General features: G+C 52.1%; 5 protein-coding genes across 5 annotated transcripts; 3 read left to right on the top strand and 2 right to left on the bottom strand.

Moving 5' to 3' along the window:
- Nucleotides 1-185: 185 nt before the first annotated feature.
- Nucleotides 186-2,471, bottom strand: G6M90_00g006290 (uncharacterized protein; the record flags this gene model as incomplete). The annotated part of the gene is made up of 3 exons (XM_014694392.1): nucleotides 186-295; nucleotides 369-1,883; nucleotides 1,943-2,471. 3 exons carry the CDS (start codon nucleotides 2,469-2,471, stop codon nucleotides 186-188), a joined length of 2,154 nt encoding a protein of 717 aa, XP_014549878.1.
- Nucleotides 2,472-4,971: 2,500 nt separating this feature from the next.
- On the top strand, nucleotides 4,972-7,580 carry G6M90_00g006280 (uncharacterized protein; the record flags this gene model as incomplete). The annotated part of the gene is made up of 5 exons (XM_066129609.1): nucleotides 4,972-5,052; nucleotides 5,104-5,628; nucleotides 5,683-6,162; nucleotides 6,222-6,583; nucleotides 6,677-7,580. 5 exons carry the CDS (start codon nucleotides 4,972-4,974, stop codon nucleotides 7,578-7,580), a joined length of 2,352 nt encoding a protein of 783 aa, XP_065985810.1.
- Nucleotides 7,581-7,978: 398 nt separating this feature from the next.
- T184A (Transmembrane protein 184) lies at nucleotides 7,979-9,819 on the bottom strand (the record flags this gene model as incomplete). Its single annotated transcript, XM_014694394.1, has 3 exons — nucleotides 7,979-8,422; nucleotides 8,473-9,634; nucleotides 9,704-9,819. 3 exons carry the CDS (start codon nucleotides 9,817-9,819, stop codon nucleotides 7,979-7,981), a joined length of 1,722 nt encoding a protein of 573 aa, XP_014549880.1.
- Nucleotides 9,820-10,671: 852 nt separating this feature from the next.
- Nucleotides 10,672-20,392, top strand: CSF1 (the record flags this gene model as incomplete). The annotated part of the gene is made up of 2 exons (XM_066129608.1): nucleotides 10,672-10,727; nucleotides 10,798-20,392. The coding sequence occupies 2 exons, from the start codon at nucleotides 10,672-10,674 to the stop codon at nucleotides 20,390-20,392; spliced, it is 9,651 nt and encodes a 3,216-aa protein (XP_065985906.1).
- Nucleotides 20,393-21,750: 1,358 nt separating this feature from the next.
- Nucleotides 21,751-24,755, top strand: cot-3 (Elongation factor 2; the record flags this gene model as incomplete). The annotated part of the gene is made up of 4 exons (XM_014694396.1): nucleotides 21,751-21,758; nucleotides 22,098-22,830; nucleotides 22,894-24,669; nucleotides 24,738-24,755. 4 exons carry the CDS (start codon nucleotides 21,751-21,753, stop codon nucleotides 24,753-24,755), a joined length of 2,535 nt encoding a protein of 844 aa, XP_014549882.1.
- Between the last annotated feature and the right edge of the window lie 298 nt (nucleotides 24,756-25,053).

Below are 25,053 nucleotides of genomic sequence, written 5' to 3'. Positions count from 1 at the left end.
CCTTTTGGGCTGAAACATGGCTCGCCACCACGAGAAGCAAGTAAGCAAGGCTCGCGCATCATTTGTTTTGTCTACCCCGATCCGAAAACCACCCCAACGCCAATAAATTAAAAAGGTATCTCTACATTATCCATCCATTCATTATGCATCTCACATACGATTTTCAAAGCCTACAACTCGTCCGGTTACGCCGGTGCATTAGGGAGCAGCAAGTGCGAGCAGAACATGAGTTCGAGCGAGCGCGAGTCTGCAGGGGAGAACTGCGAGCCGCGCTGGCGAGCTTCAATAGTGTCATCTGTCAAAGAACAAAGAGAAGTCAGCTGAAATGAATAGTTGGCCAATAAGTTGGGGAGGCGGTGAATGCATACACTCCATGTCCAGGTCCTGGAAAAACTTGACCACGACAGCATCCTGGTCCTGCGTGGCCAGCTTGCCATCCGCGCCGCGGCACGTCTGCGGAAGCGCCTTGCGTATCCCCAGGAGCATCTTGATCAGGCCGGCCAAGTTGCCGCCCTGCTGGGTGAAGACGCTTGGGTCGCGCTCGAGCGGCCAGCCGGGACGCAGGTGGTCTTGTTCCCAGGCCTTGAACGCCCACGTCGACTTCTCGACGCAGTTGAGGAATATCAAGGCCGCTAGGTAAATGTTGAAGCCGACCTTGGTTTTGCTGTCTGCCAACTGGCGGTCCATGAGGTTCAGCAGAGCCTTGGAAGTGCTATTTGCCTTGCGCTCCGCCGCGGCGTTGAGCTGCATGCATATCATGGTGTAGATGTCTGCGTCGCTTTCGTTTTCCGCCTCCTTGATGGGACGCCCGTGTTCGGAGTCGGCGCTGGGCTTTTCGGCGATGCTCCATTGCCGCTCGCGGTCGATGCTTTCCACGAGCCCCCATAGCTCGAGGGCTTTTTTGAGCGGCTCGTCCGTCTTAATGGCGAGCTGCGACTTGGCCGTTTCGAGGGTGACGCGCATGAACTTGGACGGCTCGCGCTCGATGAAGAGGTCTAGAACGTCGCGCATGTAGCTTTCTACTTTTCCGGGCACGTCGTCTTTGTCTTGATCAATCATGATGACTTGGTGGAGGGATTCCTGGGCCTCGGGCGTGACACCTTCTTGCTGGAGGGGCTCTATTACGGCCGCGGCCGCGGCTAGAACAATGTTTTTGTTGGTTTCTGCAAAGTGGGAAACTTCGACTACGGCGCCGTTATTCACCAGGTTTAGTTGCTCCTTGAGCATATTGATGCGGTTTTGGGATAAGACAACTTGGACTCCGGCAGAGTACAGATCCAATTGCTCGTGTAAGCGTGAGCGAACGCAACCCGTCATCCAAACGCGAGGGGAAAGAACTTTGCGGCAGGTGTCACACGGCGTTCCTTTGCTGCAGATCTTGCGCAGAATACGGCATCGAATACAAGCCCCCACCTTGCGAACCTCTTTGACTTCTTGACGCCTGGCAGCGGTGAACTTTGATCTGAAGTTACGGGATCTTCCATTAAGTACGCCTGCACTTGTATCCATGCGAACGCCGCCTCGAATCAGCGGGAGAGGCGCCACTGGCGGGTTGTCTGTAGGAATGGGAGCTGGCGATGTAACTGTCAAGTAGGTCATTTCTCCCCAAGGTTGAATAGCGGTAGTATCGACGGCCGTGGTAGGAGTGCTGTCGGCCGCCGCTGCCCCGGCGCTATCCGCAACAGATGGAGATGTAGGGGTCGCATCGCCATTGACGAGTTGAGGGTCGAGGAAGGACGGGTTGAGACGAGCAGCAGCGGCCACCGCGACAGAGAGGTTAGTCGCGTCAGGAGAGGATTCGCTCGCTGGAAGAAGGGCCTGGAGTCTCTCTTCTGGTGATAGTTCCGTGGCGGTGGGCGGAGGTGTTTGGAAAGCTGCTGTGCCTGGTACATGTTAGTGTTTCCTGAAGCTGGGCACGATAGGTCCGCCTGTAGAAGCTCACCCTTCTTCCCGGTTGCCTGCGCCCGAGTAGTTTCATAGTTGGTAGGTGGGTTATCGAGAGTATACTGTTCCTGTAGTTCGAATCGCTCCGCATTTTGGACGCCATTTGCTTGTGGTTGCGCCGTCGAGGGTTTATTTCCGCGGCTGTTCTCATTCAAGTCTACCTGACGCGAAGCCTCTGCCAGAGTCTCAAGTGCACTCCATCCCTGAGGCAGCGCACTCGGAGATATCTGCTGTCCATTAGCCTGAGCTGCAGCCTGGGCCGCCTGGGCCGCCTGGACTTGTTGGTGTCGCTCGGCAGCCGTTCTCGCTTGTGTGATGCCGTGGAGTTCGAGACAGGCTCGCATGCGTTCCGAGTCGGAAATGGCGGGGCATCGTTTGGTGATATGAGTTGTCAAACTGTCGATTCGACCCTTGGGGAAGTTCTCTCCGCATTGCTTGCACGTATGAGGGTATCGATTGCTGTTGTCGTTCAACTTGGGCCCGCGCTCGAAGTACTCGAGGATCAGAGGGTTCGGTCTGCGTCCCATTGCGGGTTGTTGGGTGCGTTTCCCACCGTCGCACGCTTCCGGGATGCGAGTTTCACGGCGGAAACGCCTTTCCTAGTACGTGGTAGTCGGTATCTCCGGCAAAATGTCTCTCAGATGGGTCGATTGGCAACTATTTGAACGCGTTCAGTAGTGGGATATAATGGTGATGGATGATGGCGGGACGGATTCTGCCTTGGTTGACCGACAAATTTTCTCACACCGCCTGCTTCCTGTCAGGCCCACATTTTGGGTCAAGATCAGTCGGAAGTGGGTCCATTGTCGAGGGTTGGCGTCACCTGTAAGTTACTCCCTGGAGGACTAGCAGAGCAGAGGACTTATCAAGATACCTAATAATTATTATTATACATGTAAAGAATTCTCATAAGCTGTCTTCTATTTGAATCATGTCTTTATAATGCGCATTGGGTACAATTCGCAAGATGCGCAGAATTGCACTGGGCATGTTGGTTAAGGTTAGGGTTAGGGTTAGGGCTGGTTATTTACTACTACTTTCTTCCGCCACTCGGGGGGATTGTTTAAAAATAAAAAGTCTTATTTGCGATGCATGTGTATAGTAACGAGCTATAGCGTCAGTACATACCTCTTAAAGCTCTGTTACATGTTGCAGGTTATTGTGACATCTTTAAACTACACAACTAAATCGTCTTTTGCGCTATTAGACAACTCCCAAGCCCCCCATCTACTAAGACATCTCTCACTTCCACCGCACATGTCGCTACATGTATGCGGATCATCTTTTGGTGAATCTTCTGTGTGGATAACTTAGAAACAGCTCTAAACACCGCCATGAGTACACAGCGGTTAGGGTCTATGCGACTTGGCAGGATCTGGCAATTGATTTCTCCTAGTGCCTTGCCTCAGTGCCATTGACATATATTGAAATGCCAGGAGGAGCAGTCCGGGAGGCGAGACTGTATGGGAGGGCTGCGAGGCCAAAGATGATATGGGTAGCTCCGGAAATTGGGCTGGTCGCAAGTACCATTCGCATTTTCTTCCACCAGACACATACACGGCAGCTGGGCTGGAGTTCATCGCACTTGACACGGCGCTTTCTATCAGAGTGTTGGGCAGGTTATTGACCACGCGATGGATGGGTACATCGTGGGATGATGTTGGTCGGACATGGTCCTGCGGTTACAACTTGAACGTACCTACATGTGGTACAACCAGTCTTTACCTTGGGAGCCCATTTCCTTTTACGCTGCTTATCGGGCGCCGCTTCAATAGAGCCTTTCTCATTAGCCAGACTCTTCTGTGTCTTCGCAACTGGCACGGCAGTCGTTAAACCGGTAGAGGTGTCGGCCAGCCACCCGATAAGCTCACATTATGGGATTTCCATGTGATGAATGTCTCGTCCCTCACGTCACTGGGATACTTGCTGGAAAAGTGTGGTCCGAGGAGTTGCCATTCGCTCAAGTCGTGTTTTAGAAGTGAGGCAAGTTGCAGAGTTGAATTTTGTATTTTGATTGGCCAGCTCATCCAAGATTATGCAGTTCTCCCCGCCGCTTCGGTAGGTACCAGTACCAGAGAAGCCGCGGTATTATCGCAAGTGAGCGCGTACCGAGTACCTAGCACGCGAAAAAACATCTTTAATCGATATCTCGTTATTCGTCCGTCGATGGCATTTCTCCGACACCATCAACTATATACAGACGGCTTGTATATTGTCATGTCGCCGGAGCAAATATCGCAGTATGGAATTGACCCTCAACTGATGCGCAGTGTTTGGCTCGGTTTGCAATGGCATCGGCGTCGTCCGAGTATCGCTTTCCACAGACACAACATCACACTCCGCAGTCCTTCATTCTCATTCGTCTTAGAAAATAAAGTGGTCGGACAAGCAACTTTTTTTGCCAAGGTAATCAGTTTAGTTTGAATATGTCCATGAAATCGGGCCCCAAGGACAAAAAATGAATCAAAAACTCCGATCCAGTTGCGCTCAGGATGAATTCGTTCGTCACACCTGCAAGGCATCCCCATCCATCACATCGATGTAACCCCCGCCCTTGGAGCCCATTGCAACGCAACTGATTATTCACGTGGTGTACACACGGTCGAATTTGCTGTTTTCTCTCGGAACTTGGCGTCTCCGAGTTCTATTTCTTGTCTTCCTACCAGACATTACCGGCGCCCACGTGCGCTGACCATTTGTGCTGATGGCCGCATCAAGGACTAAGATCCCGGTAAATGACGAATTGGCCAAGGATGGTCGGATGTCCCAAGTTTTAGTCCGAGGAAGTAAATAGTAAATACTACTTTTCTGTGTTCGTACATTGCGGGGTTTGCTTCGCGGTAGAATGGCGCCGTGACATACTCCGTACGATGCAAAGATGTATTTTGATTGCAAACACCCTTCTTGCCCAATAGTGTACCTGCAAATAGAATTCAGCTGTACGAGAATAAAAGACCAAATATTGAATGCAGCACTTCCATTTATTTCGAGGAATCAGTAATGCGGCGTTGCCAGCCTTCATCCAGTATGGTCACCATCTGGTGGCTGTTATGTGCAGTCACTACAGGCGCAGATGCAGCTGACTTGGCAAAATATGTCCTGACAGACGTAAGTTGATCCTGAATACAATCCAAGGGCTTTCGTCTACTAAAATGCCAGACCGGGTCAACCGGAGGCGGGAACACATTCCCAGGAGTCTCGTGGCCATTCGGCATGGTGAAACTCGGACCGGATCTATACACCGGCACCGACTCATACTCTGGATACCAGCCCACCGGTAACTTCACGGGTTTCAGTATGCTCCATGAAAGTGGCACGGGCGGCGCGCCGAAATACGGCGTGGTGTCCCAGATGCCGGTTGTTGGGGCCGTCACGAATCCCTTGAGCGATGCCATGAATGATACACGCGCCGAGAAGGACTTCACCGAGGTGGGATACTACAAAGCGACTTTGGGCTCCGGCACCGTCGTCGGGCTATATGCGTCCAGAAAGGCCGGTCTATACCGGTACGAGTTTCCCAACACAGCGGCGGCAAAGAACGTGCTCGTCGACGTATCGCATGTCTTGTCGTCGTATAGAGGCCAAGGCCTGGAGCAGCACTTTGTCGCGGGAAACATCAGCATAGTCCCGACCAAAAAAGGAAACACAGACTTGAAATACATTGGTTGGGGAACTTACGACAACGTACGTATCCGTGAAGGATCCTTCCGCCAAGTAACTAACCCCGTCACATCGTAGGGTTGGAACAGAGCTGCTCCCTGGACCGTCTACTTTTGTGGCCACTTCAACCGTCCTTTCACATACAAGACGTTTCTGGGAAAGGACAAGACTACCGACCATCTTGTCGAGTTTTCGAACAAATCTGCATCATACCAGTCCGACACCGCCCGTCTCGGCGTCTTATTCACTTTCAACCACACCAACGTCGTCTCCCGGGTCGGCGTGTCCTTCATCTCCACGGACCAAGCGTGCGGTAATGTCGACGAAGAGATTTCCCAGGAATCAGACGGCTGGGATATTCGGAATAAGACACGGGACGAGTGGAACATCAACGTCTTGGGAAGGATAACCACCCCGGACACCAACGTCACCAAGCTGACGCAGTTGTATACGGCCATGTATTTCATGCACCTGCTACCGACGAGAAAGACGGGTGAGAATCCCGGGTGGAACAGCAGCGAGCCGTATTACGACGACATCTTTACCCTCTGGGACACTGTGAGCTCTTTGTCCCGGTTGTCTTTGCCGTCTCGTGGATTCGCTCACACGTTCAACAGCACAGGTGTACCACGGCGCTCTTCCACGTTCTCCAGGAAGAGTACTACGCGGAATTCATACGCTCTCTGATTGATACGTATCGCCACACGGGGTGGCTTCCAGACGGCCGCTCATCCTTCTCCAATGGCGCCGTGCAAGGCGGCACCAATGCGGACAACGTCCTTGCCGACGCGTACGTCAAGGGAGTAGCTGGCGCATCGCCCAACGGCGGCATCAACTGGGAAGATGCGTACGAGGCACTCCTCAAGAACGCAAACACCATGCCCCCAAACAACCATGACCCGAGAGATCCAACCGGCAGTACGGCCGAGGGCAAAGGCGCACTACCTGACTACAGCCAACTCGGCTACATCACGCCCAGGTTTGGACGATCCGTCAGCCGAGCCGTCGAATAGTAGTTATCCTACCAAACCCCCCTCTTGTAAACGTCGTCGTTTTCTAACAAATCTTCCAGTTCGATGAACGACTTCTCCCTCGCCGTCGTAGCCGCCGGCCTCGGCAAGGACACCTTCGCCACGTACTTCAACCGCTCGCGCAACTGGCGCAACCACTGGAACACCAACATGACGGCCCTCAACTTCACAGGCTTCCTCGGCCCCCGCAACACCAGCGGCTTCGTGCCCCAGGACCCCCTCTCGTGCGGCGGCTGCTACTGGCGCGACGCCTACTACCAGGCGCTGCCGTGGGAATACTCCTTCAACGCGCACCACGACCTGCGCACCGTGGCCGAGTACATGGGCGGGCCCGAACGCTTCGTCCAGCGGCTCGAGAAGACCTTTGAGCCGGGCGCGTACCCGGGCAACAAGCCGTTCGGAAACACCATCTTCAACCCGGGCAATGAGCCGAGCTTCACAACGCCCTACCTGTACCACTACGCGGGCCGCCAGGACCTGGCAGTCAGGCGGAGCAGGCACGTCGCCGAGTCGTACTATGCCCCCAAGCCGGATGGGCTGCCGGGGAACAGCGACGCGGGCGCCATGGAGTCCTGGCTCCTCTGGAACATGATCGGCCTGTATCCCATGACGGGCACGCCCCTGTTCCTCATCGGATCGCCTTGGTTCGCAGACCTGACCATCCACCTCGGCGGCAGCGGCAGCGCGGCGAGGAAGCTCCGCATTACAAGTACCGGCGGGGGCGAAGACGCCTTTTACGTGCGCGGGGTGACGCTGAACAGGGCGCCGCATAACCAGAGCTGGGTGGATTGGGGGCAAGTGTTTCGGTCTGGCGGAACGTTGGAATTTGAGCTAGGCCCAGAGCCGCTGAATTGGACGACGGGGGATGCGCCGCCGACCATGGGGGAAAGGGATCCTGAAGACGCGAGACTGGCTTTGCGGAGGTGGGTTGGGGGCCAGGCGTAGGAGCATCGATGAGCATTGTGTGAGAGATTCTGGTAGGGGAACGGTTTTAGAAGACATCACAAACGTGGTGGGGGACTGGAGGCAAGACTTATCTCAACTAGATGTATTTGTCCATCGCGCTGTACACGGACATGTCGAATATGCTAGGTAAAGCCTTGGGGTGGGTGAGGATTCTTGGCCCAGACGGGAGTCCATGTCGACGGGGCGTGCTGAACAGCGCGAATTCAGGGAGAAAATATTTGCACAGACAACAGAAGATGACACACGGCGTTGAAGCAAGCCCGATTGGCACAATTGAAAACAATCATCATAGTAATTCATCAAAACTCCTCGCTATGCAGAAGCATCTTAGTATACACCCCGAGCATGTACATGAGGCAAGATGCAATCTAGATCGCTTATTCCCACACGTTGCAAAACTCGTCGCTACCATCCACGTGGTATCTATGCGTTTGCTGTCCCTCATCTGTGGCTGCTGAATCTCCCCCTTGTCCGGCTTCTTCCGGCTCAGGTTTCTGCACACTTGCGCTTGCGTCAGTTGTGCCTGTAGGATCAGGAGAATGAGCAGGAGCGCCTTTTCCGAGACCCAGGCCTGCTGGATCTGATTCCGGATGCTTCACTACTTTTTTCGTCTTCTTCTTCTTCTTGACGACGACGACAGGCTGTGGCTCTTCTATTCGCTGGGATGATGATTGTCGAGATGAGCCTGAGTTCGAGTTTGCTGCTTGCGGCGGCGGTGGTCGCGCTGACCTGGTCGACCAGGCTGGTGATGTACCGTTGTGGCTGCTCATCGACGATCGGTATCGCTCAGCCAGTGGCTCGCTGGCTGTGATGACGGGGTACTGGAATTTATTAGTTTGCTACACCATGTGAGCATGAAGCATGTACGCACATTCCAATCGCCGTATTTCAACTGTCTTGCAGAATTATACAAGCGCTCTTCATCCTCATCCAACTCGGGTTCATCAAAGGTCCCATGCTGCTGTTCAAATAATGTATCGCCAGTTCTACTTGAACTGGGCCCGCCGAGCAGTGGAGAGGTAGCGCTGACGTCGCCTGGTTTGGGCAACCAGTATTTTGCTTTCCCTCCACGCTCATATCTCATGCCCGCGTTGATCCTTGCGAGGCGTGACTGGGAGTCTTCGTGGGCCATGACCTTGTCTCCAGAATCGAATGCCCGGTAGCCGTAGTTGTTGCCCCGGAATGTCTCCTTGGAGTCCTCGATGAGATCCTTGACGCCAAAGGAGTCCTTGAGCGCGTGGTGCAAGGACATGCGCGCAGATAGAATACTGTTATCGGCGAAGTCATGCCATGAGAAGGCGTACCAGTGGGCAACTGCAAAGGCCGGCATCTCCACGCAAATCAATGCATCTTGAATGGCAGCGGCAAGATTGTCCCTCGTATACCCCTGGACGTTGTCTGGAATGGCGCCGAGCCAAACGAGAATGGACAAGAAGAAGCCTTGCCAGTAGGACGCAAAAATGATAAGTTTGATGCAGAGGAATTTTGGCACAGGGCGAAACGGCGTCAAGTCGCGGTGCATGCAGACCCAGAATAAACCAAGCGAGTACAAGCTCACAGTAACGCTGATATTGTAAATGATTCCGCTCCAAAAGTAGCCCGACTTGGCGCTAATGTATCCCTCTTGATACGTGCCCGTGGCTTTCATGACGATGGCAGCAATGGCTAGTATGGGCTTGAGCCACGCATATTGGAGGATCCCCCGCTTGATGGACAGAAATGTATGCGGATCCGATATGTCAACTTTGCGTAGAATGTGGTTCATCGGCCAGAGGTGCTCGACGGGGGCACGACCATGCGCCATGATAATCAAGGCTCTTTCTCCGCCCAGGTAGTTGATGAGGAGCTGGAAGAAGGTGTAAATGGTGAAGGCTTCGTATATGTCTCGAACAGGGTCGATAAAAGCAGCCGCTGTAAGCGACACCATGCTTGTGAAGGACGCAATCGAATAGATGGGAACCATGAGCAGGATTCGAACAACGTAGCGCTGAAGCAGGGGCTTCCGGTAGTTTTTCGTCTGAAGCCATATCGAGCTAAGGGAGCGGGACTGTCAGCTTGACACGGCATGTGTGCGTTCTTGCATCATCTGGGACAAAACCTACACGACGGAGAGTAATGTTGCTGCAAACGAGGCAACGCCAGCGATCACCGTGGTAGCATAGGTAAATTTGGCCCCTGTGCCTCCATCAGAGGCGATGCTAGCGCTAGTAACAGACATGACGGCAACGAAAACGGCTGCCGAGACGTAGCTTGTGAAGCCGCAGAAAAGCTAGGTCATGGCTGGGCAAGGAAAGAAAGTCAAAGACGTCGAGGCTGATGGGCAAGCACTGTGACCATCGAGGGCTGATAGCGCGGGGAAATTGTCCGGAGCAAGCAACCGATGCTGGTCGACTGGCGCGATGACGGCGGTTCGGGTACGAAGGCGGTAATGGCGACGATGGACAAAGGAGCACCTGAGAGGACGAAGCTGCGAATCCGCGTGTGTGACGACGTAGACGTGCATAAGTTGGTGGATGGCACAGGAGCATTGGCTTCGCGCTGGTTGGCTGTGAATGACGAATTCTGGCAAATGTGGCAGCACTGTCAATCAAGCTGTCACAGTCCGGCATAGCGAGATGGGGCTGCTCTGTTGACTTGCGCGGGCCGCTAAATGGCCTATTAGCGTCCAGTCCCGTAGTGCATAAGTATGGTATACATGTACGGATTACTCGCGGAGCACCGTAGTCTGGTATTGATGTTCAATGTACTATGTACTAGTCCAGTGTTGGGTGGACCGGACCCACCGGGACGGAGAAGCTGCCAGGCAGATTAGGCACATGCAACATGCATTCAGAGCTCCACGACTTCGACCCAGTCCTTAATGCGCCATGTCCCAACTTTAGAACATTAAACATTAAATGCGTCCACCAGGAAGCAATAGGTCCCAATTACCTGTCGCGACGGGGCTTCCAACCATCGGCCCTCAAGTGCGCGTCCAATGCGCGTCGCTGCCCCTGCTGTTCTCTCTGGATATGGTTGTTGAGTTCAGACCGGCCAGGAGGGCTGTCAAGGCGACCTCCAACTCGAGACAATGACAGCCGTCGACGTGATCCTGGAGGCTCGAGACGCTCGCCTGGGCTTCAATTTGTACGCTGAGCTAATACGTCCTTTGACTTTCACGAAAAACTGCATAACTAACCAGTCGCCCCCTTTCCAGCGAGTTTCTCGTCTTCTTCATCATTTGCGGCCTGCTAACCGTCTTCTTCCTGCTGTACTTCAACCGACTCTTTGCCTCCGTCGTGTCGTATGCCATTCGCACATATACATGGCACAGATACAGAGTCTATATTGACATCAAAGCGATCCAAATCTCTCTTCTTGCGGGCCGCATATTCTTCACCGGCTTACGCTACCACGGCTCCAACGAAACCTTCCTCGTCCAGCACGGAGATATCACCTGGCGATATTGGCTACGCCGAGTACGAGACGCCGACATAAACGTATCGAATTTCTCCCATGGTTCTTCGGTATCGGACAGCCAAAAGAATTCCAATTTGCCGTGTCGCATCCATGCCAGGCTGGTCGGTGTAGAGTGGTTTGTGTACAACCGGAGCCCGGCATACAATGACCTTCTCAATGGCTTGCTCAGTGACGACCCTTCCGCCTCGAAATCCAGCGGCATTTCCAACGCAACGCAAGAGGCTGGTCTTACGTCTCGGAGGGGCTACCAAAATGGTTCCGCAGAAAAGAATAAGCTCGCGGTCGATGCAACAGCCCAGGCACAGTTTTCGGAGAAACCCAGCCAGCCTCCTCCATCCTCGCCCCCGGAGCGCTCGTCTACCGCTTCCCAGAGCGTCAGTGAGACCGTAGACGGTAATGACGCCAGCCATTCTCTGCCAGCAATGCTTCAGCTGCTCCCGATACACGTGGAATTTCAGAAACCCGCCGTGGTAGTTGGCAATGACAATACCAAGGCAATTCTAATCGTCAAGGCGAACTCGGCTTCGACAATCGTAGACGCAGGGCCTACGAATACAGTTGATCCGTACCGTCAACTGTTCAAAATAGAATTTGACCACCCCGTCATCGAAATGCGTGAGAACGACGAATTCAAAGAGGACCAGGTGGCCCGAGCAACCAGGCGACGAGAGGACACCTCGAGCTTGGAAACACCTGCACAACGATCCTTCTTCCGAAATCGCCGTCGGAAAGTCTTCAACTCCCTTCGAAACATGGTACCATATCTGCGTCGCTCTGTAGAATCCTTTTCCGCCGATTCAAGAGCCGCAATGAGCACGGGTGTGTCTCAAATACCTGGCTCAGGTCATTGGCAAGGTCTATCAAGGTATCTGGATGATAGGTATCAAGATGACAAGGCAAGGTGGTCTTCTGTCGAATATGGTGCTGTCAATACAATTCTTGACTCTCCTTCAGCCGCGCTCACGGTTTATTGGGACTCTGTATCCAAAATCACCGCCAACGCTCGCCGACACAGCAGCTCGAGCTTCCACGCCAGCATTAACGGAACTGAGCCTCCAGCGTGGGGAATGTCCTTGTCAGTCAAAGGTGGGACAGTCAACTATGGCCCTTGGGCTGATCGACAAAGAGCAGACTTACAGCGAGTCTTTTACCCAACGCTGTCTAAGAATAGCACGGCTGCTGTGCCATTGGCTCCCGGTTCCTGGAGGGTTGCAACACAGTTCAACCTTTTTGTTGAACTAGAAGACGCTGTGACTCTAAGAATTCCCACCAGAGAGGAGTCCAAGAATTGGCGTTGGCGTGGAAAAGAACCTCCAGTCGGGCGGCAGGCCGTTACTGGCAAGAAGAGACGCAATCGGAACAAAAAGAGCAGCAAGGGGAATGCTCAACCAGCTCGGCCTGCCGGTTGGCTAGAGATCAAGGTTCCGTCGAATTCCACAGTGTCCTATTCAATGGATATGCTAGGACGATCAACGGGCTACCAGAACCGCTTGGACATTGACCTACCGAGCACCGAGCTTAGAAGCAGTGTCAACCATGACTTGATGTGGAAATCGGGGCCACAGCGCATTTCTTGTGACCTGTCCAACCCTCTAACATGGAATACCCTGCGCAACTGGTCGTTCAATATAACCTGCGAAGAGATGAAGCTTTATCTCCTACGGGACCACATCTTCCTTTTAATCGACTTGGTCGACGACTGGGCCACTGGCCCTCCATCCGAATATCTCGTATTTACGCCGTACATATACCACTTGAAATTGAACCTGAACAACTTGCAGTTATATCTTAATGTTAATGACGAAAATATCATCGACAAAGCCACCGCGCATGACGACAACACCTACCTAATTTTATCTAGCCCAATTTTAAAAGCGGAAACATCTATACCCCTAGACAAGTTCAGACCAAGCAGGAATACTATTCCGTTTGACATTCGAACCGACACCTTTGATTTGACACTACACGCCCCCCAGTCTAACACCCAAGCTGCCTTTTTAAGCTCCAATGAGCTTGGCCATGGGGAGAGTCTTGCTGTAACTGGTAGCTACGAATACAATGCCACTACATCTGTTGGAAACACAGATACTCTGATATTAGACGTTCATGGACAATCTCCATACGCATACCTCTACGGATTCATCATAAGATATCTAATACTGCTGAAGGACAACTATTTCGGGGATTTTGTCCACTTCCGGACGCTTGACGAATATCAAGAACAGCTTCAACTCGAGGCTCAAAAATCCAACACCGACGCTGTGCACCGACCTCCAAACAAAAAGTCAAACGATCTCGATGTTATCTTGTCTGTCAGAGTCGATGATCCGCGCATTCTGCTGCCTGTCAATCTATATTCGGCCAGCCGTTACGTGCAATGCGAACTGGCTAACCTATCAGTTGATCTTCGATTCACGAATTATTATATGGACTTGGAGCTCCTGCTGAGTCCGCTTAGCCTGTCATTGGGATGTGCGTCCCTCTCACCCGGTAGCCCAAACTCTTCCTACACCAACACACAGCTTTTTGTTGACGGAGTTCGTGTTTTTGGCCACCGTACATTCGGCCTGCCTCCTTCTGAACCCACATATCTTTGCAATTGGGATGTTTCAGTCGGAATGGTAGATGGCGAATGCACCGCCGACTTTTTGACCTCGTTGGCCAAAGGCGGTGTGGCGTTTGGATTTATGTTCGACGATGTTGAGAATGCCCTTGTTCCATACTCTTCTCTTGTCTTTCATGATGTCACTTTCGTGAGAGTAGACATTGCTTCGGTTCGCTTGTGGTTGCATGTGGACGAAGCAGCCTTTCTTCTGTCTACAGGATCTATTCAAGTACGGAGCAATGACTGGGGTGGCACTCACTACTCGAAGCGTGCGAACATCAGCATACCCAAGATCGAAATTTCTTGTGTGAACGCGGAATCTGCGTCAAGACATACTTCTCGACGTAACCACCCAGTAGATACTGCGGCTTACTTGAAGACAGATGTCCAACTGGCTTCTATTGGGCGCAAGTTTCACTTCCAACAAGAGCTGAAGATTCAGCAAGACTTGATCCGGCGGGAGGATCAACGCACAGGAAGGACGCCTTTTCTCCTTCGAAAGCCAGTCGACCCAAACTTTGTGCCTGAGCCGTTTGACCCCCCAGCACAATGTGTACCGCCGCCAGCTTTCCCTCTCACAGAAGTGGATGATGATGACGACGCATCCTACCGAAGTATCGGGACGTCTCGCTTTTCTGGTCGTTTGCGACGGCAAAGCTCCTTTTTATCCTCCAGCTCAAGTAATACCAGTCTTCGTGGTCCCAGGAGTCAACCGCGTAGTCGTGCCAGATCAAGACAGACCGCACTGTCTACTCAGCCCAGCGGTACGGAAAAGGAGAGGCGCGTATCAGGACAGAGAGCAAGTGTCCTATCCCAAGACCTGCGGCTTGCCGCCATCCAACAGCCAAGTCAAGACTGGCAGCAAAAGGAGCATATTGAACACTCATCTGTTGCATTCTCCAGTCAATACTTTGCTCCACACTTTCCACTAGGAGGCGTTCGTCCAGATGGTCGCGAGGCAACCTTTGAGGAGCTCGAAGACGAGCCCGATAATGACTTTTTTGGGACGGATGCTTCTCTTAGTGATTTAGACCCAAACAGCCTCAGCGACAATCACGCGCAAGCAAGCACTATGATTGACTTTACCACTGGCATTACCGCCTTTATCAGCCCGGAAGCCGTGCGCTACGTCAACTCTCTTTTGTCAGCATTGCAACCAAGTGAGCCCGATGACATTCTCGATTCACTCCAAACCAGCACCATTGCGGACATTTTTTCTGAAAAGAAGCAGAGCCACATCACAGGCTCCATGCAGGATATCTTGATCAAATTGCCAAAAGCGAATATTCGATTCCTAAACTCATCTATGCTGGACTCACCAGACGCTTCCCAAGAAGAGCAAGACCAGTATGATATTCGGATATCCAAAACGTTGCTAATTACTCGCACTGTTAAGGATCGCACCGGAGATAATGTGACTTCTCGAACTTCACTTCATTTCCGTCTAAAATCTGCGGAGATGTCGGCGTCCGAACGGCTGTCTTCGATTGAAACACCCCAAGCGGCGATCATGGTCAATATTGATGATATTAGTGTGTCACTAGGCGCGAAGGACATTACCTACTTCGATGCCGACATTGGTTCCATTGTAGGCAGCACAGCGTCTGGCAAGGTCGAATATTTGGCGTCATTGATTCACCGTACAGGCAGCATCGCCTCTGAATTAGGCAATCTTTTATCCGAAACCGCCTCTCGCAACAACAACCGAACCAAATACTTGGTCTCCCAGCTGTTAGAGGATGGTCATGCCACGAATGACCCGCCGTTCCTCATTCGGCCCTCGGCGGTGCTTCGATCTACCCATGAACACATGAGAACAGTTGATTCATGGAAACTCATGATGCGACTGCGACAAATATGGGCAACCTTGAGTCAAAGCCAGAGGAGGGAGTTAATCGATAAGTGCAGAGACAACCCTCCGGAGGCACACCCAGATGTTGCCGATCATGTTATTTCTTCATTTCAGAAATGGCGATCCTGGGACTTGGATAATCCCAGGAATGCTGTTTTGATGAAAAAAATATTCGGGAAAGCCATCAATGAAAAAGAGGAGCCACCACAAGAATACCCTCTTCTTGGAGCCTGTCAATTGGGTGAGCTTCAGTTTGTGTTAGATCCTGGTCCCAAGCAGAACAACATTGGATTCCTCGACATTGCCTTGAGGGTGGATAAACGACCCCCGGGTCAACCGAATGTTTTTTCCGAAATGAAAGACTTTGACGGCTCGTTGACAATTTTGAATCTTTGTTGCGCCGAGGCCGCGATTCATTTGAATTGGGAGCTTTGCGAATTGGCGGAGGATGTCTTACGTCTTTATAACAAGGCTCAGCCACAGCCATCAGAGAAGACCATGTCGAGCAAGCAACCAAAACGAAAGGTTGCCCAGTCATCCGCGGCATATCATGTAGTGTTTGAAGTTGTGAAAGGGTCCATCGAGGCAGAAACTGTTAACTTAACAGCCAAATCCATCGGTGATGGACTTAAAACATCAATACTCCTATGCAACTCGGGTGAAGAGCTGAGTGTTGCAAATGCCATGCTAAACTCCAACGCGGTTATGTCAAAACTGCAAAGTCATGGGAAAATTCTTGGAGTTTTGCAAATCCAAAAGCCAAGCATATTCGTTGCACATGAACTTCACAAAACAACAGATATTGACGCCCATGTCGTCAAAGTATCGGCGAGTTCTCCAAATTTGACTTTACGGGTCAAGGACGACCCCATTGGCCTTTTAGAAGTGCTGGACTTGCTCATCAGGGATGAAGCGGCTCAAGTCTATAGGCTTAAAGAGCTCATTCCATCGCCCTCAGAAGGTCAGAATAAGCGCGATAAGATCAAGCAGCGCATTTCCACCTTTGTGCTCAATGTTGCCATGTTCCTGGATGGATATACCATCAGCATTCCGCTGTTACAGTCCTTAACGTATAAAATTACTGGGTCTGTGGCGAGAGCTTCATGCGCTGCCAACTTTGAAAAGGACATTGTTTTCGATTTCGACATCAAGGAGAACTCTCATGAGATACAAATCAATGTGAAGAATGAGCCGCGGAGCATTTCCTTGCTAGAAATTCCACCGGCAAATGGACGAATCACGAGTAATATGCAATCAACAGAAAATGTTATAAGTGTGTTAGCATCTATGGAAGTCATTCGCCTGGATGCATCGGCTATATACAGTTTACTGGCAGCACTGAATCGACCTCAGATATCTGGAGCTATAGAAGAAGCGCAGCAACAAGTCAAGATAATCCAAGGCCATGTAAGTGAAACGTTTGGCACGCACAGAGAGATGAAGGCTGAAAACGCTTCACTTCCTACATCAACTCCCAACTCGGCCTATAATATTCACTTGACTTTGGCTGGACTACGGATTTTGGCCAGGACGCATCTCAAGACCGTGGAAGAACCCATGGCCCAGATCTTATTTGCGTTAGACAAAGTCACTCTGCAGGCCTCAACCCAACAAGATTCAAATTCGTCACCTCTCAAATACCCTGATTTATATGTCAACTTGCGGCAAATTAGTCTTGACATCTCCCGTGGAAAAGAGAATGCGCTACGGTCCTGCGGCAATCTGACAACCGGTATCAATATCTCTGCAAGCTCTCAGCGCGGTGACGATGGAAGGGAAGACTGGTCTCTACACTTCCGCAACGATGATTTAACTCTCAACCTTTCCCCAGAAACTGTTTCGACCATTGTTGATGTTGTTGGCTACATGGGGTCCAAGATTAGAGATCTGGACACGTCCCGTGAACTGGAATATCTTCGCAAGCTAAGGCAATCCAGACCGAAGATCAGGATCAACGACGATGAACAAGATTGGGGAGAAGAAACAGATATTTTCGAGTCTGTTCTATCTTCCATCACATACCGATTTGAGCTGCGAAATATTCGCTTCTGCTGGGACGTGGCAGATGGGACTATTGATCTGGACTATACCAAGGAGGATCTAGTCCTGTCGATCAAGTTGATTGAGTTTGGTACCCGGACTCGAAAGTCTGCAAGACTGACAATTGAGGATTTCCTACTGCAGACCGTACCCCCTGGTCAGGACAAGGCCATCAGATCTCTACATTCTGCTCTTTTGCCCGAGGTCATGTTCAACGTGGCGTATGTATCAACCGCGGATGCCCGCCGTATGGCATTTCAGGCCGTGGGCGACTCACTTGATCTTCGATTGACCTCAGCGTTCATTGTGCCGGCTGCAAACCTCATACAATCCATTTCATTGTCCATGAAAAACGCACAAGCGGCGTCTTCACAGTGGACAATTGAAGGCCCAGCAGCTGTCGAATCCCTCACGTCTAAAAAGACGGAAGACTTGACACCTCCACGACAAAGTCAACGTCGCATGTTCGGAAACAAAAGACTGGAAAATTTGCTTGTTGACGCAGACTTTGCAGGTGCTGTTGTCTACGTATCAACCAAAAGGAATGCTGCCAGTGCCGTGTCGGAATCAAAGTATAGTCAGCCATCCCTCGCAGGAAAATACGGCCAGTTTAGTGCGGACGATTCAGGCTCAGGGGCTGTATTACGCAGTCCGGGCTTGGCGTGGAAGGCGGAGTATCGCGATAATGGCAAAGAGGATCCGTCTCTTTACGGAGAGATCAAAATCAACGCGTCAAGCAATATCCTGTATCCCTCGGTGGTTCCATTGGTTCTCGACATTTTGTCTTCCGTGAAGAAAGTTGTCAGCGACAATGATGCTAATGCCGATACGGAGCAGACACCAGAACAGTTGGAACAACCGAAGCTAAAGCAGACCAAATCTGGAGATGAGGATAACTTTCTAACTGCCGATCCAAGTACCGTACTTGGACGCTTGAGGCTTAATCTAGGCCTCCGAATCTGCCGACAAGAGTTTTCACTAAGCTGTCAGCCCATAGCTAGAGTGTCCGCTACGGCTTGTTTTGATAGTATGTACTTTACACTCATAACTGTTACTTCCCAGGAACAAGGCAACTTCTTTGCCATATCAGGTGTGATTGCCAAGCCCCAAGCATCGGTGCAACATGTCTATTCTCGGGATTCTACAGCCAGCTTCGAGCTTGATTCAGTCGCCATATCTTTCATGAACAGCAAGCATTTCAGCGGCACAAGCGGTGTATCAGCCATTCTAAATGTCGGCCCAATGAAAGTCTCGGTTAATGCAAAGCAAGTACAAGATTTTCTGCTGTTTCGCGAAATCTGGTATCCAGAGGAGCTACGACAAAAGTCCGCGGTGCAGGTCCCCAAGATGCCAACAGAAACTTCTCAAGCCCACTTGGTGCAACGGTATCAAGAGGTTGCCGCAACAGCTGCGTTCCCCTGGACAGCAACAATATCCATCGCAGCGCTTGACGTCTGCGTGGACCTGGGGCAGTCGATTGGCAAGTCAGTATTTCAGATCAATGAGTTCTGGGTGTCGTCCAAGAAAACGTCCGACTGGGAGCAGAACCTTTGCCTGGGCTTCAAAAAGGTTGGGGTAGATTGTACTGGTCGTCTGAGTGGCTTCGTGGCCCTGCAAGACTTTAGACTGCGATCATCGATCCAGTGGCCACAGCGAGAGGAAGCTCTCAACGAGACGCCACTTGTGCAAGCATCACTGGCATTTAATGCGTTGCGCGTCAAGGCAGCATTTGACTACCAGGCATTTTTGGTAGCAGACATTACATCTCTCGAGTTCCTGATGTACAATGTCCGAGATGGCCGTGACGGAAATGGGGACCGACTAGTTGCGATCTTTGATGGCGAAGCTGTGCAGGTGTTTGGGACTACAACATCAATAGCACAGGCTGTGGCACTCTATCAGGCGTTGCAGAAACTCATTGAAGAGAGGAGAGAGAACTTCAAGTCGTCACTGCGAGAGATTGAAAAGTTTATGAAGCGCAAATCTATCAGCTCACGCACGATGTTGCAGACGCCTCCAGCAGTGCCAAAGCTCCCGGTGGATGATACGCTGTCCAAATCACCAATCTCCCTTGATACTGATGTGGTGGTGACTCTGAAGGCGTTGAACCTGGGGGTTTTCCCTAGTACCTTTTCAGATCATCAAGTATTCAAGATGGAGGCTCTCAACGCGTATGCCCGATTTGCAGCCAGTATCGAACAGCGCAAAATCCACAGCATTCTACGAATGACTCTTGGTCAACTACGGATTGGTCTGGCTGGGGTTCGAGACGCCGAGGCGCCAAAGATGCTCAACGAGATGACAGTGGAAGATGTAGTTCAAAGAGCTACAGGCTCCCGCGGCGGCACCATTCTCAAGGTCCCCCGCGTCGAGGCCGTGATGGAGACCTGGCAGAAACCAAGCAGCAACCACATCGACTACATATTCAAAAGCGCCTTCGAGGGCAAAGTAGAGGTGGGTTGGAATTACTCTCGCATCAGCTACATCCGCGGGATGTGGGCCAACCACTCCAAATCGCTGGAGCAAACATGGGGTCGACAGCTACCGATGACGGCAGTCAAAATCACTGGCGTGCCCGAAACCGAGGGTGAGCAGCAAAAGATTACAGCCGAAGTCAATGTCCCCCAGTCCAAGTACGACTACCTGGCGCTCGAACCACCAGTGATTGAGACGCCGCAGCTGCGCGATATGGGCGAAGCGACGCCACCGCTGGAGTGGATCGGGTTGCATCGCGATAGGCTTCCCAATTTGACTCATCAGATTGTGATTGTGTCGCTGTTGGAGCTGGCGGGCGAAGTCGAAGATGCGTACTCGAGGATCCTGGGATCTACCTAGGTATCGGTGTGAGTCACGCCTGTGTATAGTCCTAACACTAGCAGATGGACGTGGCGTTGCAGAGTTGAGGCGAGACGAAGAAAGAAATGGAAGTGTAAATTACGGCTAGATATATATGTACAGTATGACTCATTGGAAGTTTTGAAATGAGATGTGGCTGTGTCCATGATTTGTAATCTGGTGCTAGTCGAAAGTCGTATTTTGACACTCAAGTTGATGATGGAGAACTGGTGGCTGCTTGGAGTTGAGCAGAGCTGACTGGAGCTTGAGCTCGCTTGAGTGTTGTTGTGTAAGCAGCTCTACGCCACACCAGCCACATACAGTTAGGTGTGGCGAATGGGGAGCTTGTTTCAGCTTCTCGCCACAGCTCCAGTCTCGCGATGCAGATAGCTCAGTGACACCGAGCAAGAGGATTGAGGATTGTATGTACTAGTCGGTGAACAGCAAATTGAAGAGTCAGACGGTGGTTATGAGAAGCAACAGAGGACATCAAGTAGTCACAATTTCAAATGTACGAATGACTCCGTGTCCGAAGATTGCTTCATGACACGCCTCAAACTGACGGAATACATACATTTTAGGAGCCCTCGGCGTGACAATGGTGGGCGGAGGGCTGTTGCCCTCTTCAGCCTCTCAAACTTGCATGAGCAGGTGGCGGATAACGAGAAGCATCAAGCTTGGAGGGTTGGAGGGGTCGTTTTTGCCCCGCCAACCCGCCTCAGGTGCTCGCGCTCTAAAGTCTGGTCCATCAATGGTGGGGCTGCAGGAGGGGCCTTTCCAGATATGCTCTGAGCACACATGGACAGAGGACTGGCAAACAGGGCCGGGCAAGGCGGGCAGGGCCGCGAGCACCATTGAACTGGCGCAGCTCACACTAGCCAGCAGCTCAGAAAAGAATGATGGGCACCCATGGCAGGGCCATTGAGCGCTAACAGTGACCGAGAACATTGAGCACACAGACGGCTCTGTTGACCAGGTGCCGTTGACCAGCTAGCAGGATGGCGGCCCACCCGCAGGTTTTTTTCGCACCACATTTTCCGTATTCCCTCGCCGTCTGCACTCCTCTCCCTTTCCTTTCCAACCTCCAAACCCGCCCAAGGGACCATTTTTTGAAAAAGATTGACAGTCCGCCTGTCTCTCTTTTTTTCCATTTCGTCACCTTGATACCCTTTGGTTCCGTGGTTGAGTCATCTTTAGGGTGGCCAACTAGGCTTTGCTTCCTAAGCAAACCAAATACAAAAAAATACAAAACCTGAGCGCGGGGTGAAAATCTTCAACCCCGCTTTGCTCAGCAACGAGTTTTCTCCTCCTACAAACAACAATCGAATAGCGAGGTCGCCCTCAACAACACCGCCAAAATGGTCAAGTAAGTGCAATTTTGCGTGATAGATGCCTTTCTTGACATGGTGCTGGAGGACTTCTTTTTGGGCATGCATCTTTGGAGGCGGCATTGTTACCAGGGATCGTGGAATGGCGGGCAGATCTTTTTGTGTCTTGCCCTTGGTCCGTTTTTGGCGGGCGCTGCTTGTGTGCTTTGGCGGTTGACCCCGCCCGGAGTTAAGCTGCTGAGCAGTCTTTAGGCGACGCCCAGTGAGAATATCCAAGACGGCCGAGTCACGATGGGAAAAGAGAGAAAAGCTTCCAACGAACAAAAGAACTTGCATATTGCTGCAGACAATGGCTAACTTTTTTCACCACAATATAGCTTCACCATCGACGAGATTCGGGCCCTTATGGACAAGCCCTCCAATGTCCGTAACATGTCCGTCATTGCCCACGTCGATCACGGCAAGTCTACCCTGACCGACTCTCTTCTTGCCAAAGCCGGTATCATTTCCACCGCAAAGGCGGGTGATGCACGAGCAACCGATACTCGTGCCGACGAGCAGGAGCGTGGTATCACCATCAAGTCCACCGCCATCTCCCTGTATGGTCATCTTGACGACCCCGAGGACATCAAAGACATTGTTGGCCAGAAGACCGATGGCCAGGACTTCTTGATCAACTTGATTGACTCGCCCGGTCACGTTGATTTCTCATCCGAAGTCACTGCTGCCCTCCGTGTCACCGACGGTGCCCTCGTTGTCGTCGACACCGTCGAAGGTGTGTGCGTCCAGACCGAGACTGTGCTCCGTCAGGCTCTCGGTGAGCGTATCAAACCCGTTGTCATTATCAACAAGGTCGATCGCGCTCTTCTCGAGCTTCAGGTCTCCAAGGAGGATCTGTACCAGTCCTTCTCCCGTACTATCGAGTCCGTCAACGTCATCATTTCCACCTACCTCGACAAGACCCTCGGTGACGTCCAGGTCTATCCCGACAAGGGTACCATTGCTTTCGGTTCTGGTCTGCACGGCTGGGCCTTCACCGTCCGTCAGTTCGCCATCCGATATGCCAAGAAGTTTGGCGTCGACAAGAACAAGATGATGGAGCGTCTCTGGGTAAGCACAACTTCCTCTCATCAAACTTCGAAACAAGTCCACTAACGCAGCACAACCTTTTAGGGCGACAACTACTTCAACCCTCACACCAAGAAGTGGACCAAGAACGGCACATACGAAGGCAAGCAGCTTGAGCGTGCTTTCAACCAGTTCATCCTAGACCCCATCTTCAAGATCTTCAATGCCGTCATGAACTTCAAGAACGATGAGATCACCACGCTTCTTGAGAAGCTCAACCTCAAGTTGGACACTGATGACCGCCAGAAGGAGGGCAAGCAGCTGCTCAAGGTCGTCATGCGAACTTTCCTGCCCGCTGCCGACTCCCTGCTGGAAATGATGATTCTCCACCTTCCTTCTCCCGTCACTGCCCAGAAGTACCGCGCTGAGACTTTGTACGAGGGACCTCTTGACGACCCTGCCGCCATTGGTATCCGTGACTGCGATCCCAAGGGCCCTCTCATGTTGTACGTCTCCAAGATGGTTCCCACCTCCGATAAGGGTCGATTCTACGCCTTCGGCCGTGTCTTCTCCGGTACCGTCCGCTCCGGTCTCAAGGTCCGCATTCAGGGCCCCAACTATGTCCCCGGCAAGAAGGAGGACCTGTTCATCAAGGCCATTCAGCGTACCGTTCTCATGATGGGCGGCAAGGTCGAGGCCATTGACGACATGCCTGCTGGTAACATTGTCGGTCTCGTTGGTATCGATCAGTTCTTGCTCAAGTCTGGTACTCTTACCACTTCTGACACTGCCCACAACCTCAAGGTCATGAAGTTCTCCGTCTCCCCCGTCGTCCAGCGTTCCGTCCAGGTCAAGAACGCTCAGGATCTCCCCAAGCTCGTCGAAGGTCTCAAGCGTCTGTCCAAGTCGGACCCTTGCGTCCTGACCATGACCTCCGAGTCTGGTGAGCACATTGTCGCCGGTGCTGGTGAGCTGCATCTTGAGATTTGCTTGAAGGATCTCGAGGAGGACCACGCCGGTGTTCCTCTCAACATCTCGGACCCCGTCGTCCAGTACCGTGAGACCGTCCAGGGCAAGTCCAGCATGACGGCTCTGTCCAAGTCCCCCAACAAGCACAACCGTCTGTACATGGTTGCTGAGCCCATTGATGAGGAGCTCTCTCTGGCCATCGAGGGCGGCAAGGTCTCTGCCCGTGACGATTTCAAGGCTCGTGCCCGTGTCCTGGCCGATGACTTCGGTTGGGATGTCACTGATGCCCGTAAGATCTGGACTTTCGGTCCTGATGGTACCGGTGCCAACTTGCTGGTTGACCAGACCAAGGCTGTTCAGTACCTGAACGAAATCAAGGACTCCGTTGTCTCTGGTTTCCAGTGGGCCAGTCGTGAGGGTCCTGTTGCTGAGGAGCCCATGCGCTCTATCCGCTTCAACATCCTCGATGTCACCCTGCACGCTGATGCCATTCACCGTGGCGGTGGTCAGATCATTCCCACTGCCCGTCGTGTCCTGTACGCCTCTGCCTTGCTGGCCGAGCCCGCCCTGCTCGAGCCCGTCTACCTGGTCGAAATTCAGGTTCCCGAGCAGGCCATGGGTGGTGTCTATGGTGTCCTTACCCGCCGTCGTGGTCACGTCTTCAACGAGGAGCAGCGCCCCGGTACTCCCCTCTTCAACATCAAGGCCTATCTGCCCGTCTTGGAGTCTTTCGGCTTCAACGGTGACCTGCGTGCCGCCACCTCTGGCCAGGCCTTCCCTCAGTCCGTCTTTGACCACTGGCAGGTCCTGCCCGGTGGCTCTCCCCTTGACTCCACCTCCAAGGTCGGCCAGATTGTCACAGAAATGCGTAAGCGCAAGGGTATCAAGATCGAGGTTCCCGGCGTTGAGAACGTAAGTTTATTTCATAGCCCGCAAATTGACTGACGAGAAGCATGCTAACGTGTTATGTTTACTTCTAGTACTATGACAAGCTGTAAACGGCTTCCTTATGTGCTGATAGAATCAGGTGTCGTGCCTACACTGGCACATCTCGTCAACCAGCTACTCGTACAGGTATGGAGTGCTTTCCTCGCGGAGCCCCAACCGTGGCAGCTATGAAAGGCATTGACCGGGGGTTGGTCGGTACGCCGACCAGGAAGTTAAAAAAAATAAACACAACAACCGAATGCCAGGTTGAGCCTATAATCAAGGGAAGCTGTTTTGAGCTTTTCATATATGTAGTTATGTCGTCTCGGATCAATTAAATGTTCAGAATGAAATATGTGCATGCAATGT

This window comes from Metarhizium brunneum, chromosome 1 (genome assembly GCF_013426205.1).
Source record: "Metarhizium brunneum chromosome 1, complete sequence".
NCBI lineage: Eukaryota > Fungi > Ascomycota > Sordariomycetes > Hypocreales > Clavicipitaceae > Metarhizium > Metarhizium brunneum.
This window is presented reverse-complemented; position numbering and strand designations above follow the sequence as displayed.